General features: G+C 36.1%; 2 protein-coding genes across 2 annotated transcripts in view; one reads left to right on the top strand and one right to left on the bottom strand.

Annotated features, from left to right (window-relative positions):
* Positions 1-5,548, top strand: part of LOC136989438 (dnaJ homolog subfamily A member 2-like) — a 49,170-nt gene extending 43,622 nt beyond the window's left edge. The window contains exon 10 of the mRNA XM_067287585.1: positions 4,300-5,548. Within this exon, the coding sequence (XP_067143686.1) occupies positions 4,300-4,491 (192 nt within the window). The 3' untranslated portion in view covers positions 4,492-5,548. The remainder of the gene's footprint in view (positions 1-4,299) is intronic.
* Positions 5,549-17,689: 12,141 nt separating this feature from the next.
* On the bottom strand, positions 17,690-18,088 carry LOC136989401 (uncharacterized). The gene has a single exon (XM_067287527.1). The coding sequence runs from the start codon at positions 18,086-18,088 to the stop codon at positions 17,690-17,692; it is 399 nt and encodes a 132-aa protein (XP_067143628.1).
* Positions 18,089-18,404: the final 316 nt, after the last annotated feature.

Below are 18,404 nucleotides of genomic sequence, written 5' to 3' on the forward strand. Positions count from 1 at the left end.
ATGACACTAAATTGACAGATATTTAAAGAATAAAGATTCTACGTCTCGTCGAGTAACGAGATCGGAACATAAATTTGAAGGTGATGACAATATCGTTCATGATGCACGTGCATACATTTAGTTAAGATACGGGAGGGTTCTCTGGGAGAGGATGCATTTACAAATATTTGTCAGAGCTTTGAAGGCTGTGCTTAGTTTGGATGGTGTTATATGGAGGTTTGTCTATGAAAGATTTAAACATTTTTTCTCCGATAAAACACAATAATTCTATTTAAAGGTGCTTCTTGCAAATTTTAAATATTCATATTTAATATGAATATTTAAAATTTGCAAGAAGCACCAGCTTAATTAGCATTTTTTTATTATTATTAGGTTACGTATTACATGACAAAGATGTTTCCTGCACTTAATTATGCAAATTGCAACTTTAGTGCAAAATTGTGATGATAAAATAAAACCTGATCCTGCATATTAAAAAAAAACAATCATCTTTTCATCATAACAATCATCAGTTTTTTGGTGATTGTTATTATCTTTGTTGTCTCTATTTGCTATTTTAGAATTGTAGTCTCTAACAGACGTCAATGTAAGCTTAATGTTTAATCCTGGGTAAAAAGTAAGTCCGGTATCGGAGAATAAATGCTCGGGCTCATTTTTGGAGGGGCTCGACTTCTAAAAGCAAGCCTTCTGGGTGATTCTCTTCTCTATGCCTTCTTATTAGGATTGGTCTTTCCCATTTGATCTCACCTTAACATGCTCGCATCGCCACCTGCATGTAAGTGTCGTACTTTTATTTTAGCTACAGATCTGTAATTCTGGGCAGCTCTTATCTTTACAGAACAATATGAAGAAGTACTTTTTATCATCATCTGTAAGCTGTATTGCATGTATCTTGATAGATTGCTGGTTACTTCTGTTTTGTTTCTAAGAATATTCTTAATTGTCAGTTTTCATTTAATTTTTAGCATATATAATGGCTGCAATTGTAGCGTATTTTGCTACTATTCTTGATTTTTTTTACCTTACCTTACTTGTTGTCTGGGGAGAAGTGCTCAGATGTCACTCTACTAATTTAAAAAAATGCTATTTCTATCATGTTCTGTACTCGACTGCATTACTGCTCTTTTAACTAATGCCTTAATTGTTGCAGACTTGTTGTCATATCTGTGTGTGTTTACAATCTATTCCATCTGTGGAATTCTTTTTTGTACAGTTTTCTGCATTTTTTATGTACATCAATAGAGGCATCTGCCTTTATTTATATACATAAAAAAGGCAGAAAGTATATTTAATATCTCGGAAATTGTTATTTCTGTCTGCTAGCAAAAGGGTAACTCTTAACATATTGTACTTAAATTCCTGTATTTCCCTGTTTTTCATATTATTAATATATTTCACTACATATTCTATCATTATTAAATTCTTTAATGCATGGTTTCTCCACACGGTCTTAGAATTGTCTGTGTCGAAACCCTCCCATTTCCTTGTTCGTAAAGTATGAACTGTTTGCAAATAAATCAATTTAATCTGCTATAACTTTGTACTTGCTTATTGGTAGCTTACCACACATCTGAACACATTTTCTGGTTAGTGCCAAAAGCGGGTGGTTTACATATTGATGGGGACAGACTAATGTAGTCCAACATTATAAGGCAGTCTTTCTGGTTGCATGTTAACACGCATTGTGTGTTCTATAATCTCGTGTGCTATTTACTGTGTAATATGATTTAAATTGATTTGATGATAGGAATTTATGTAGAACTTTTTTTGTGTTTATGGTTAGTGTTATATATATAAATTTAATAAACCTGTCCTGATGCCGAATTCATTTTTAGGTTTTTACCATTCCAAATAGTCGTGGTGTCGTCGTACTCAACAACTTCCTTGCCCTTGGAAATACTTTTTCATACGGTATCCCATTAATTTCAGATCATTTTCCAGTAGTGTTGCTTCTGTCCGTCGACATAGCTCTTCATTTTATCTGCATCTTTATTGATAAAGGCCTGTGCTTTTGTTACTTTGTCAGTATGTAAACAAACTGTTGTCCCCGCACTGTGTTTTCCCTTTCTATCAAGTCAACAACATCCTATTATCCAGTTTTGCATATTTTTCATCTAACAGTTTGCATTCTAACTTCGCTTCGGCAATTTCTGCTGCCATTAACGGTAATATGGTGCAGAGACTTTCTAATTGTGATTTCAAAATTGAATATCATTGCTTTTTACGTAAGTCAGACGTGGGTATCAAATTTAAGGTGCCTATCCCATTTTCTACTCTTCTTTTGATGATTAGTTTCTCTTAACCTCTTGTAAATGTCATAAGACAAAATTTTATGTTCCGGTTTATTAAGAATGCAGAAATGCAAAATATAATTGACACGTCTTAATATTGCGCACTCAAAGTTACATCTATAAATTGATTGTAAATCAATATTATTTTTTCTTAATGAAGTAAACTAACTCTTTCCTTTGTGAACCTCATTGGAGTTTCGTTCAAAACGTCATCACCGCAGAGCACGTGCACCGAACGAGACTACTACTTTTTGACCGATTTGTTACTAACGTGTTTAACTTGTTTGACTTTACGAACATACTCGTTATCTATTATGTGTGAATCAAAATAAGTTTTGAAATATGGTCGAACCCCAATATGGCACCCTCATAAATTGTGTCATCCCAAAGCTCCCCAGTGTATACTTGAATAGATTTCTTGTTAATTGTTAAAGAATTTTGTATCTGTGGATTTTTAAATGTGTAATTTTGCAATGCGAGCAAAAAATAACTAAATTTCTCTATTTTTAAGCTCTAAAACGCAAATTTGTGCGCATATTTTCAACTTAAAATTGCACTGTTTGTTAGAGTGGAAGTATTAATCCAGTAATTGTTTCACTTTAGTATTATTCCAGCAACCGTGTAATGTGTGACACACACACTTATTTTAACGTACGAGTGATGACGACAAATATACAATGTGCTTACCATTACAGGGGACTGTATATAACTTCCTTCACTTCGTAGCTATGCCATGTATTAGAATAAATTACTATACATTAAAAAAAATTAAAACACGCTTACGTAATTAAGCTTTACCGTTTATTTAATAAATAGAAAGGAAAATTGCCGTAAACAGCATACAAAAATAGAGAGATTATTTTTGTTTCGTGCTTATTATTATAGTGTGCAGTAAACATGATACTTGGTGTCAATGCCAAGTGCTATACTGGACCAAGGTCAAGGCCTAGTTACTAAAAACGTCAGTTTTATCTATTTTTGTGCCACTAACATGTAATCTGCACTTAAGAAGTTGTACGTGGCATGTAAGTGTGTTTTGTAATGCAATGTGTGATTGGGTCTAATAGTTTTGTTTAGTGCATATAGTACATTACATGCACAGTACATAACTTATCTATTTTCTCAAAGGTTTCGGTGTAGGTATTTTATTTTTTGTAGGCATTTGAGATAAATTTCTGCAATCATATATAGTTTTATATTGTTGCAATGGATTGTTCTTATTTGTAATTATTATCTCTGTTGTAATATGTTGTCGGTGGTGTTTACTAACATTGTGTGAAGTGTATACCTGGAAATGGGCTGTTATGGGAACTGGATATTTTTTCCTAGGCTTGGAGAATGCCCCCTATGAATTAATGGTATTTTTACTAACAGAAAATGAAATCTTCAAGTTACTTTTAATAAAGAGAAACGTTATAATTTCTTCAAACACAATAGCAAAAGGGGACCACTCTATTCCGGGTCCTGTTGACCCAAATGCCTACAAGCTCTTGCTGGTACTGTCGAGGTAGCAAAAAATTGTCATTGCATGGGGGGCAAAATTTTCATTTGGATAACAGATGGGAAAACAAAGGAGAACCATGTGCTTTTGGCTAAATATTCCAGATGTGGTGCAACAGTTAATGCTTGCACAAGCCTTTTATATTGTATTTATTTGAGTATACCCCTATCTTAACAGATTACTGTCCAACACAATTGTGATTTCAGAATGATACAATCTTTCATGTGTATTGTTTAAGTATTGCCTTTAATACGCATTTTCTGTACGAAGAGATCTCGAGCGAATAAGATTTTCTAAACTTAATCCCGAGTAAGATTGTGTATGTGCGCCATTAACTTCTAGTCCATAATAGCATGTACTTTTTATACTACTGTAGCTAGACGGTGTGGTTTTTAGTGGTTTACTTATGTCTACATTCCTGGTGCAAAGACTTGCGAGCCTAACACCTACATAATATAAAAATGAGAAATAGTTATGGGACACTAATCTTATTTTCCATGTTTACAGGAACTGGAAATGCTCCTACCTCCTCGATCTCCATTTGAAATGCCTATCGGCGAACACGTGGAAGAGGTGGACCTGCACGATTACGACCCCAGCACGGCGGGATCCAGCGGAGGCGGCGGAAGATCGGAAGTCTACGACTCCGACGAGGAAGAACACCACAGAGGTCCCGGCGTCCAGTGCGCCCATCAATAATGATTAATCGTTTAAGTAATAAAAAGGTTTCTGAATTAGTTTTATAATGGAGTGGTATGTTATTAAATAATTAAAAAAAAAATTGCCAGTTTTCTGAAGGGGACCATTCTTGTGCGACTATAACCGCAAACAATGAAAATAATATCCTGTCGATTAAGAAATTCTGCACAAGAATGTTTGTTCGAACAGTTTTTGAGTGTTGTGCAATTTTTTGCTAATCTCGCTAAACAATATTTCAAGGCTTGCTCTCGTCAATCTATTTAAAGGAAAGTTGCGTAAAAAGAAACCATGTTTAGGCATTTTTACTTTACATATCAATATTTAGATGATAAACGACGTTTCTAGGACATTTATTCTATTAATTATAACCATCCGTCGATTAAAAAAAGAAAAAAAAAAGCATGATTAAATTGATGTATCGGTATACCTTTCCAGAGAATCTGCGCTCCGAACTTGGTCTGTATACGAAGAATCGAGAGCGAAACAACAGGTTTTTCTCTCTAGATGTCATTCCAGTTCTGTAACATACCTCCATTTGTCGGTAAATATTTCATTTTTTCCAGCTGTTAATCAAATATTTGTCGGACGGGAGTAAGTTATGTCTCTGTTTTTACTCGCCGCTCGGTTCCGGGGACGCGCGCTCGTCTCCGAACCGAAGCGGCGGAAATTAAGCTAGATAAATTGTCGCAGTGTGTAGTCGTTTAGTATATTTTTAAATACCTGTAATTATATTTAAGACGTCCCTTATTTTTTTGTTTTTACTTTCCCCGATGTGAATTTGTCCAGGCGTTAGTCTCGGAAAATGTCATTATATATACGCATATATGATGTTTTTCTCGGCCACAACGGAATCAAGTTACCTGCTGACTTGTAAATATCACGTCGAACGGGAGCCCGCGCGGCTCTCGCCGATATATATATTATTGGAGGGGTATAATTTTGTTGATGCACTCAGTTCTACTTATGATGAATCTGTTCTGAATTCTTTATTTAGTAATCCGAGGAATATGAAATATGTAGAAGTTTGTGAAAAATAAAAAAAAAAGAAAACATTCTACACACCCGTCTTGTGTCTTCTTTCTAAGGTAAGTTTATTTAGTGATAATGTGCTTATCCGAACATATTTTTAAGTCTCTGAACACAATAAACAACAATACACGTCTTGTAAAGTCGGAGTAGTGTGCGCAAACAGTAAAATGATACATAACAACGATGCCAGTTATCTTATGTGTTGGCATTGTTACACGCTACCTTAAGTTTACTTGTCTGTAATCACATTTTGCTCCACGACATACCATAATCACCGAGTAAAATGCATGACCAAAATGACATTCAGAAGAAACATGAACATTCATGCTATTTCTTTATAATTTTCCTTTCACAACCACTCCACGTTAGTGTTTGGGTCTTGCAGATTATAGTGTAATGTGAGCATATGTGCCTTTTAATTTTCCTGTCTATAATCACATTCCATTCATGCCACAATCAGCAACTGATGCTGATCAGTTTGTGAATGGGATGTGATTTGAATAACAATGTTCAGAAAGGAAACTTGATAACATTAATATCCCATTAATATAACCATACTTCATTCTATCATACCCAAATTGACACCCGATACCGATCAGCTTGGTCTTCATCGCACACACAGACAAAATTGGATTCCGCAAGGAATCTTTGGGCACCGCGCCGAACGGGGAAATGGTATCAACCTACATACGCCTTGGCGATGCTCTAGTTCCAGAGCGACTCCTTGTGACCCTCGTAAACAAATATTGTATTATGCCATTATGAAATTAATTTTCGTGACCGCAGAGCCCATCTCAGACAAAAAACATCCTTGAAAGTAACAATCAAATGCCTCATGCCAGAGAAGCGAGGCAACGACCCGATCGACATCAATGTCATCTGGTTACGTCCAACAGCTGCCAATTTGACCCTCAACCCTCCATGTTTCTCATTTTTGTTCTCCCTGTACAGGTGAAGAAGATGGATGAGATCTTCAAAGGTGTGTAGGATTGTCTAGTGTTATGGGATGCATCTTTGTGATCTAACTAAACTTTATTACTCTCCTTATATTGGTGTTAGGTAACACTAGTGTTTACGTAACTCCTTGTACAGTTTGTATAAGCGTTCACTTACTTGAAACACAAAAAAATTATACTACCTAAGTACAAAACAAGGATTTTTTTTCTGATGTTTACTAATGCAACGCATTCACCTACAGTTACCAAGCGTAACGAGCGTATACACTACAAAACATACGTGATTAGATAACCTTGAGAAGGTCCTAAAGGAGAAATTTGGCGATAAAAACTGTCCTAGAGTCCAAAAATCGCATGTTTCTCACACTCGTTAGGAGCGTAACACGTACAGTACACTACCAAGGATGTTTGTATTTTAAAGCCTGGTGTGTGTGTGTGTGTGTAAAAAAAGACGACAGTACGTCTGGTGTCTACACGTACACCAGATGTTTTAGTATTTGGGGGGTCGAAATAAGAGGAAAGCTTGTTTAAAAAAAACACACACACACACAGACCATTTACGTCGTATCGGTCTCATTATTTTTCTTGGAACTAGGACAATGAGAGTGAGAAACCGGGTCACAGAACTGCTACTCAAGGTCACGGAGACGTGGCTTCGTGCCAAAACATGCCACCATGTTTGTTGTCTGCTACACACACACCTACATTTTACTAGTTACAAAAGGTTCGGGTCGTTGATTCCGAAACAGACAGCGCGTGGGAAGTGCTGATTGTCACCACATCCTGGTATTTCAGCTCCACGTACTTACCTTCCCCCCATTTCGCGACCCTTCGAGTGTCGAATTTTCCGGCTAAACTCGGACGAAACTACACCCCTTTGAAGGAACACTTGCCGCATGCGTTCGGTGATTGACAAGCCAAACAGTGCGCGCGCTTGCACCTGGCATCCATCCCCTAACTATGCCCTCGACTGCAGCAGATGGGTGGATAGAATTCTGCTAGCAGCACCTGGTGTTAAAGGACACGAGAAAAACACCGAATGTTTACACACGACAAACACAGGAATAATACACGCGAACTAAAACCCCTTTACGTCATATCTCTGACAATTTTTGTTGGGATGGTGTCACGTGACTACAAGTATCTCCATTGTTAGAGATTAGTCACGTTTGCCGTCACCTGACGGCGCGCTTTAAAAAGCTCGGCCGAGTTAGCGTGGCGTCACACTACTATGCACCAATCCCAACAGAAGGAAAATTCGCTGTTACAGCTGCTAACAGTGGATCAATGACCTGAAGTTAGTCTGGCTGGATGTCTGTCTGTGTGTGTGTGTGTATATATATATATAAAGCCGAATTTAAAACCGATGTCGTGAAAGAGATCATGCTACGATGTTACGGGACACAGTTGACCCTAATAAATTGGCGTAACAGCGCGTCACACAACGATAATTCTGTCAACAAACTGGACGCAGTCTCTCCCTGCTGCAAGTATCGTAACAATGCGTTTTGCATAGCGTAACCTGTGTTACTATCGACGAACTTTGCCCTAAATTTCTCGTTTTAAAACTGACTAATAATTGAAAACTTCCGCGTTTGCATTAACTGAAAAATTCTCACGGACGGGCGAAGAAAGTCCTGTCGGTCGTACCAAACAAATTCTAAAAACCTTTAAAACTGTTACGGCTTTTTTAGAATGGGATCATAAGATAAAATCTTGTTAGAAAGTGGGCTGATCTAATTATAGTGTTTCAGTTGTTCTTTAAGGAAGGCCCAAAATGGCGGAACGTTGTGTTACGTAGTTAGTTTACTTATATTTATAGTAACGTCCCGCTTTTTTCTGCTATTTGTGACGCGTAGATGTGTTTTGGGAACCTTAAATGGAAACCGTCACACCTTCAGGAAAAGGTGTGCTTCGAGGAAACGTGATTGATTGCGCCGTCACATTTTGGGCCGTTACGTTCATTTTTGTGCATTCGGACAGGTGAATACAGGCTCTTGTATCGGGTGCGCCTGCATTGCTTGATGCTAAAATAAACACCCGTCTGCGGCGTTATAAAGGGGTTGACACTCGCCCCTGTAATTACGACTTTTACATAAATTCCCTAACCCCTAATTAGCGCTGACAACACGCGATTTTGCGAAGATTCCAGATTTTTTTGGCAAACGTAACACGTTTACGAACGTTTCGATCGTTATATCGAAAGTGGCCATTGCCTTTTGTTGTAACGGTGCCAACTGTCGTGCCCCCACTTGTTTTCAAGTCTGTTAACCTTTGTATTGTCGGTCGGAGAAGGGAAACTGGCAAGGACACAAAGATTTGTCGAAAGGGGAGGAAATGGCGCTGCATAAGTTCATCAACAATGCATTAGTCTTGCAAACTAAAGTATTAACTTCATTTTAATATTATGAACACGACTATCTGTCCGTTTAGGAGAGAAACGTAACAGTAACATGTTTGTTACTGTTCAGTGATTCGTAACGTATATAAAAATATCCCCTCTAGGTGGTAACAGTAAGTTCGTTAAGCGTAACTCTTTTGTAAAGATGGATAGAATTATAAACGTTACAATATTCTCGAAAGATGATACTTGTAACGGTCGTAACTAATAGTAAATGGTGTGTAATATAAGTAACACTGTTTTAAAATGTTATAATAGTAACACGTAAAATCAATAGATGTGTGTCAATAGTGTTTACGATATAACGAAAACATTTTGTAAACATATACAATGTTACGGCAGATACTCAAGAACAGGAACCTAATCAATCGCACGTGTCACGCTTGTGTTATCGATAACACTAGCGATAATTAAATAGATACAGGAGCAGAAACGAAGATTGAAAGCTTGACAGTTAATATGTGTTACGATTCGGGCATTTCGCTATAATTTGCGCGTTACTTTACAACGCACAATCGTGTATATCGAAACACTTAATAATGGGTTCTATGTATACAGTTACGCAAGTAAATAATATAAAATTGTAAAAAGGTTACTGTCGACGGGACGTAAATAATAGAGGAAAGTGTATAATTAACAGTTATATTTAGTTAAAAGTATGTAAAATTAGTTTGTTGTGTTATAAACGGGTGTGTTACAAGGAAAATAGCCGTTACGATTATTAATAAACAGGTTGAAGTTTAATTCGGATAAGAATAAATGACACAATAACGTAACACGAGATTGAGTATTGTTAGCTTGGTCATTAGACAATGCGCAACAGTTACCGTTTTGTTAACATGGTCTGATGATACACACACTACAAGTACCTAGAATAACCGCGTAACACTACTACAGTAGTCTTTGCCCCTCATCTGTCTGGTGTTATGTATCTAGCATTGTATATCCGTTTAAAGTATACAAAGTATGAGAGAGTAGAAAAATAAGGATGCTAGACACAGCGATTTTACACTAAATAGTGGGATAGTTAACACAAATCATTAAAGTAACGTTGACAGGGGGTGATTGTAACAGAGATGTGTTAGTTTTCTATAGTGTGCAATTACGTCTCAATTCAACGTCATTTATACGAGGAAGGTGTGTAGAAATGACGTAAACAGGTATATAAATATTGCAATTAAACCCACACATAATGACGGGCGCGATAGAGGGTGTCGAACCAAGTGTTTTTTAAGGGAGGGTCACGTGTAAAACACAAGTATTACGAAATAAAGGGTACAAACGATATAAATTCACCTTATTACCTAGAATTGTGGGGATATTTTTTTACGTTCGCGCGCTTCTGGAAACAATTGTACGTAATTTAGAATACATAACACTAGAGGAAACAGAAGAAAATGTGTTAAACAATGCAATTTTCCTCATGTTTTTACTAAATAGGAAAGAATTATTAACATTTAAAAATAGATCCCGCTGTTAAAAATAAATCGTCTTCTACGCCTTTTTCCCTGTTTTGTACGCGTTTTAAATACCCGGTCACGTGACAAGAGACTCGTTTCAATCCCTATTGTTAAGAACACAGCAAAGGTAATCAGTATGCATCTAAAAAAGCACACTCGACGAACGAAAGAATGGTAAAAACAGATTTAAAACTAGGTTCTCGATTAAATAAGGGTGTCTTCTCGTGTAGTGTTAAGGTTGTCCTATATTTTTCGACACCTAAATTACTAAATTTATCCAAAGAAAACCCCTCTCCCCTTTGAATTAGTGTAGAACGAAATGTTGTGTCTGATGTGTGTTGTTTTTTTAAAAATAGTTTTCGGTCTTTAACCGTCCAAAATCAGTCACACCCTTGTCAGAAATGGCTCTGTTACGTAGCTATGGCCTCTCCCTCTTGTGTTATTTGGGGGTCGAATAATAAAATTATATAGTCTTGCACCTTCTTGTGTTATTTCGGAGTTTTAATAATAAATTTATAATGTCTCTTCCACTTTCTTGTGTTATTTGAGGGTGAAATTGGCTCTTATCCCCTTTTGTGTTATTTGGGAATCGAAAATATACATTCGGCCCCCAAATAAAAGAGTGTTTTAGAAGTAAATTGATCTTAATTCCTGATTGTGTGTTGTTGTGTTGACAGACTTATTAGGAATGCTCGAGGTACAAATACGTGCTTATGAGCGCCTTTACTTCAGTCCTGCATAATTGACCCCACTTTTACGTGATTGCGTGTGTTTATTATTCACGTGGTACAAGTACATAATTGCTAATCATTTATTTGCTTGGTACAGATATCTGATTACTGGTTACCCTTTATTTGTACCATCTGATTTATATCAGATGGTACAAATAAAGAATTTCCACTCATACAATTCACACGGTACAAATACCCAGTTGCTTTTTTTCTGCCTGTATAATGGCTACTAACCCTTTATTTAAAGCAGATTTCAGTCCTCTTACTCGTGTGATAGTACTTTGACACCAATCGTTCCGTACACGTCATGTAAACTCGTCCCCTGGTACAAATTCATGCAAGTCAGCCTCTTCACGTGATATAAAGTCTGGTGCTAGTCCCCTTGGTACAAATTTCTGCTAGCCAGTCCAGTCACGTGATTTAAACTAGTTGCTGGTCTTTTTATGTGATAGAAATGATTTTACTTCAGTCAGGTTGCAAATCCTCTAATCACGTGATACTATGGGTAGTTGCCAGTCCCCTAGTCACGTGATTAGATTTGGCCTCCCTGTTCACTTTATATAAAATCTTGGCCTTTCAAAATAATTCTATGAATACGAGTTCCTATTCATTTTGTAAATGACGTAATTGAAAGACCTCCTATTCAAACAGACAAGCACGTGATTACAAATCGCTCCCACCACCTGGTAAAAGTACTTTTAAGGTAAATAAACCCTTACTTCCAAAAAAAAAATCCTACGAAAATAAATCAGTCCTAGACGAAAGTAAACAGGAGCTCTACACCTATTAAAGAGATAAGAGCCCCCATTATTCACGTGTTTACGAGCCTCAGAGGGCCTACTTTTCTTAATTAATTTCGTTATCGCGTCTCACCCCCCGAAACTACATTTTCCCTCTTCAGTTTGGTTGTTTTTAGACGCTTCTACTGCCAAAAAAACTCCTCTGATATCTTACATCAATGGAACCGAAATGGGGCATGGATAAAAGGCCACTTCGCCGGCGACTGGGGCCTCATTTACACAATTAAACTGACCAATCGGCATACCATACACCCGCACCTGACATTTACTGATCAATTTCTATAAACTTACATCCGTTGGCGATAAAAATTATTAATTTGGCGATAAAAATTATTAATTTCTGGTGTAGACGCATGGTTGGCAAGTGTCCCAAATGTATTCGAGTTCATTACATAATGTACAAGTACTCCACCCCATAAAAAAAGATTGAACTATGTTGAAACGTTGCCAATGTACACACATCTTATCGTTTTACTGTATCATCGCTCGGATTGAAATTTACAGTCGAGGGGGGATGGAAGGGGGCTTCTTAAACTCTACCCCTCTCCCAGTATTATTAAAACAACCAGGATACAGGTACTAAGTGTACAACTCTCGTGGCACTAATCCGCTTGCATAAGTAGGATAGTAAAATTCAAGGGACAAGTATTAAAAAAAGGGGCATATTTCACAACGTGAAATTTACGTTATCTCATAGAGAATTATGTAATTTTCTCGTAAAATTTCGTCAGATGAATAACAAATAACCTCTAGAATAAATATTTCTTATTTATTTTTAAGTAAAAACAATAGGGAGACCAGAAATGCAACTCACGTTGTAAACGACACACGTGCTATATTTAATAATGGATGAATCTCACGCAAACTACGTGAAATTCGTGAATTCCATAAGTCGTGTCGCGTGCAACGCTTAGATAAACGTAAGGTTACTTAGAATTTTACGTGAAATTTTATAAGAAATCGATCTTTTCTATAGTTTACTGAATGGCCCGTGAAATACTCGTAAATTCGTTATTTCGGGGTTGAATAACACTTGACATGATAAATAACACTTAAAACCTCCATTTATTGTGTTTTTCTAAATGAAATTGTATGGTATGGAAACAGAACAGGGTGTTGAAAAAGAAATAAAGTATAAACTCACGCATGCTATATTCACTTATGTACGAATTTCATGTTATTCATGTGAAATTTTATTGTTTTATAGCATTTATTAGATACAAGACATAATTTCCCATCGGATTTCTTAAAAGCTTTCATGAATATTTAAGAATAATAATATTTTTTAATAATTATATTTACAGCAGTATAAATGTTTTTAATTTCGTTATTTCGGGATCAAATGAAAGGAATTTCATAATTTTATGATGAATAATGTAAACTTCGAAATAAATATTTTGCAATTTTCATAAAAGTTTTGCGTTATCGCGAGGGGAGTGGTTACAAATGAGGTAAATATCATTTATCTTAGGCATACCACATATGTCTTAATGGTGGAATTTCGCGCTAATTATGTAAAATTCGATAATTATAGAAGCATTATCAGATCCAATCATCGATATAACGTCATGTTTCTTAAAAATTTTCATGAAATATTATAATAAGTAGTAATTTATAAGAATTATGTTTACAACACTATAAAATACTTAGCAGGATGTTTATAACGTTAATCCTAGTAAATTTTATCACATTAATAAATAGAACACTTGTAATATAAAAATTTCGTAAAATATTTATGATAACAATGTTAGTAATTAATAATGTAGTTACTATCATATCACGTGCCATATATAGTAATGGTCGAATTTCACGCTAGTGGTACAAAATTTGATATTTATTCCAGTGTTATCAGATATGAGATTGAATTTCACATCCGATTATTTAAAGAATTTCATGAAATATAATAATTATTAATAAATTTCAAGAAAAGTGCGTACAACTGTATAAACACCCTTAAATGCGCAATTTCGAAGTTAAATGTAGAAAATGTATAAATCTAACTTTAAGATGGAAATCTGATAACAATTTTTAAATTAAATTTCATGTTATCACGACAAGAAAGGTTAGAAAAGATGTAATTATACGTGCCATATATAATAATGGCAGAATTTCGCATTAACGATGAAAAATTTGGACATTGTTCAGGTGTTATTAGATACGGGACTGAATTTTATGTCCAGTTTCAAAAAGTCTTGCGTGAAATGTAATAATAATTAATAAATTTCGAGAGAAATTTATATAGCTCTATATCACACCCGTAATGCGCAATTTCGAAGTAAATTGAATGAAATGTAAAATTTAACTTAAATATGAAAATTTTTATTTAATTTTTATAATTAAATTTCACGATATCCCCACAAGAAAAGGTAGGAATGAAATAGCTATGGTATGCCATATAAATATATACTGTATATATATAATAAATGGCCGAATTTCGCGTTAGTAACACGAAATTCGGTACTTACACAATTGCTATCAGATACAAGTTCAACTTTTCCATTTGATTTCTTAAAACTTTTTACGAAACCTTATAAAAAGTTATAGATTCAAGAAGTTTAGTTACGATCCAATAAAAACTATCGTAAATATGTTATTTCGGGGTTAAACTCTAATATAACGATTCGGTCGATTGAAATTGATCAAATGATGCGTGGAATTTTCATTCAGACGTATCTAGTGGTTAGGAAAAAAAATGAGAAATTCTTTGTTGAAAAGTTAGTACGTTGCCACCGATAGTGATCTAAGTTCGGATATTACGCAAGAATGCATTCTCTAAGAGGCTCATCTGAATTTAAAACAAGGTTCACCCGCTTCTGACGACAGAGAGAAGGGGGGAAAAGCGTTAAACCAGAAAATCCGGCTGGGGTTAATTATTTCTTTATGCTTAGAATTCCAGGTGACGCCTTCTACCTGGATTGTCAGGTGAAGTCAGGTGGAAAAAAAGGGGTTGTCTAGTCACCGTCCTGAAGCTAAACTTGGCCTTTCTCCACCAAAAATCTAATTTTATAACCCTGCGCTGATAATTTTTCTTTCTTTCGAACTCCCCTCCTCATAAAATAGCGTTTTATGTGGGTCATTACGCAAGTACCATAAAACAATGAATGGCAAACACCTGCCAACTCGTACTGTGTGTGTGTCAATTTTGGGGTGCTCTAACCAAATATTTAATGAGGTGCACGTTCTAGTAAAAAGACGAGCGGTCGCGCGCGATTATTTTGGCTCCCCTCCACTAAAAATTCTTCGAAATGTGAGCCCAAATAAAGTGCTATGGTCTGTAATGTATACCCGATACTTGACTGTAGTGAGTGTCTGGCCTTATTAATGAACAGGATTTGTCGGTTTACGCAAGTTTAAGTCAGTAAAGACGCCATTTTACTGTTATCATACCTTGTCGTATACAAGATTATATTATTATACGGTTGCCTGTCGTAGTGTATACTCCATTAACCTCTATGTTAAATTCACATGCGAGGTTGAGCACTTCGCATTATACGTCTCATATTTGTAATTCATATTACACGGATTTCATGTACAGTACGTATGTAAAAATTGGTAATGTGTGCCATTAATTCAGCACATAATTGGTGCTGCTGTTGGAACGTACTGTACAATTGATGCGGTTCTAACAACAAGAATAACACAAACAATACCAGATGGTGCCTGCTGTTAGAAATTAGCCTTTAGTTTTGCCTCGGGTCATCAGTTATGTTTACAAAGCTGTTCCTTTGTTTAAACAGAGTAGTGTTTATCTTCTACTGGTCAGAACATGTTCATAAATAAACACCATAACACTAAAAAATGTCATATAAGATACGCCAAGATCGAACTGACGCCTAAAGTAACAGTTAAATTAAAGAGTCTGGGTTCGGACCTTTCCATTCTTGTATTCCTAGTATATAGAAAAGTAGTATTAACTATTATTTCCGTGATATAATGTAAATTTATACAGTATAATGTTAAAAATACACTCTATACAACTCGATCTTTATACAGTATTCAAATATAATGCGGTAGTGTCTTTTAGTTCGTGCGTAAAAAAATTATATAAGCCCTTTGCCAGTTTTGTAAGGTATAGTGTTTACCTAGTAAAGCTCTGAACTAAATGAGTAACACCAAAAATATAGTATATAAATCATAGAAGACACATCCAGATCGAACGTGGGTTCGGATTTCATTTTCAGTCATTCCCGTTTATTAATTTAGAGGGAATTATTCTATACACACCAACATGTATAGTGTGGTGTTATTTGTTCATTGGCGTGTAAAATAATTACACACATTGCTAAATTTATAGTGTAGTAACTTTTATAATGCAGGTTATTTATAGACGTTAAGCTGTTACAGTATTGCTGACGTGTTCTTTGTTTACTTTGTGTTAAAGATCAATACATTGTAGCAGCGTAAACACTGCGAAAAATTATTAAACGTCCCATCTCCCTCTGTTACCATTGTAAGCGTCCATTAAACGTTAATGGGAAGACAGGTTTAGTGTATTTTGCCTATAGGCCCTTTCGATAAAAGCTGTTCACAGTACAAGAAATTGAATAAATGTGTTTATACTTAAACACCAACAGCTGCAGTAAAACACGGCGAAATAACGAAAATATACCCACCCCCATTTAATTCTTTAAAGTTCTATCGAACATCAAACAAGCGTGACGTTCACAACAAACTTCGATCGTAACACGAGGGAGGAATGTCTTTTATTTTGTAAAGAGCGGATGCACCTTCCACTTTTCAGCTATTTCCATTGTTGCCAAATTGTTGATGCCGTGATCCGGCCCCACTTTGACCTTCAAACATCCGGTAAACATCACGTGACTCGTCCAAAGGCGCCGAGCCGTCTGCACTGTCGTGACGTTACACGAGTTGTAGCGGAAGTTGTTGTGCCTCGGGCTTATGCTTTCCTTTGTGTACAGCAGATGGGATCTTGTGTGGTAAACACGTTACGTTCCGACCCGTCCGCCATTTTAAAACGCCGGATAAACAAAAATAAAAATAATAAATTGTTTATTCCATTGCGAAATTTACTACGCGTCATAAATGATAAACACATGAATCACACAGGTTTTCTTGTTTACTCGGCCTACAAATTTGACGTCACAGTTTTTTTATTACTGATGTTTGTAACAGACAGCGGTTTGTTTATTAACATATTTCTTAAAATACACTAATTTAAACGAAATCCATCGATTAAGTAATGAAAGACACGCGTAGATAACAAATTTAAACACAAGATAAAGAGGATTCTGGTGTTCTCTTTAGTGTTTTAAATGAATAATTCAAACAAGGTTCTCGTATTATTTCTTTTTTTATTATTCATCGAATCTTCTCGTGAGGATCTCTAAACAAAACATTGAGATCAGAAATACACATTTCTCATGTTACAACACATGAAAGGATTCGTATAAAATAACACAATTGCGTATGTTCGACAGAACTATTTTAAAAAAACACCCGCAACACATGAAAAAAAAAACAAAAACACATTGTTGTAGTGTCGTAGAACAATTGATGGCACTTGGTGTACGTCGAAATTCGTAATTTGTTCCGAATGTTACGGGTGTATCTATGCAAAACAGAGACCACTTTCCCAAAAAAAGTACATAATAATTGTACATCTCTCTGAAGAGAATATACACAACTAAGTCCTTCACTGGGTCATACCCCCCAGTTTTTGGAATAACAACACACTAAAGATGAATAAAAAAACAGGGTTGTTGCGTCTAAAGATCAGAATACAAATGTGGAATCCATCACACACTATACACATGCACGCACACATGTATCCACAAAAAAAAAAAACAATTGTTTCTAAATTTTAGTATACGTTACTCACGCATTGATTGGTCCCATTATCTTCGTCGTCATCCATTTTTAATGTTTTTGTACTACTTGTAGATAATCCTAACTGTAGCCTGTGTACAGCTTCTTTGATAAGTGTCCCCTGTTTTAGTAGTTCCTGTAGGAGTACGTAAGGATCCGACTGTTTTTTACAACCCATCTGGCAAGTGTGTTGGTTGTTTAGGTACCTGTGTGTCCTGATGGGGATGTTGTACGGTGACACACGTCTTTGTTTTGTACACACGACGTGACACGGCGCCGATTTCAGGCGTAGGTTGTGTTTAATAGCAGCAACCAGTTCTTCCACGTCTGTAGTGTTGTAGTTTGCTGTTGTATTCGCTTTGTCTTCCACCATCCTCTCCTCTTTGCTTGGCATGTTGAGCGAACGACACGACAGAATAAATCTCCAACAATTTTTTAAAAATCCCTGAGGAAAAAGCGTCTGTCGCCGAACACAACAGACCGGTATTTTGAACGACTTTTGTTGTGGGATGACCTCCTTGCAGCCTAATTCGCACGCAAACAAAATAGTCCCCGTAGAAACTCTCAAACGCCGCGTGATTGCCCAATTTCTTCGTTTGCCTGGACGAATTTCCAATAAAATTCGGCCTTGCAACGCCGTTATTCAGTGCGATAAATGACGTACGCCACACCAGAAAGCGGTATTAACAATTGGATAGTGTATTTAACAC

This window comes from Centruroides vittatus, unplaced genomic scaffold, assembly GCF_030686945.1.
Source record: "Centruroides vittatus isolate TY-2023 unplaced genomic scaffold, ASM3068694v2 contig_1295, whole genome shotgun sequence".
NCBI lineage: Eukaryota > Metazoa > Arthropoda > Arachnida > Scorpiones > Buthidae > Centruroides > Centruroides vittatus.

Excerpts from the sequence above, each read along its gene's own strand:
- LOC136989401 (XM_067287527.1), bottom strand. The coding sequence starts at position 18,088 with ATGCCAAGCAAAGAGGAGAGGATGGTGGAAGACAAAGCGAATACAACA.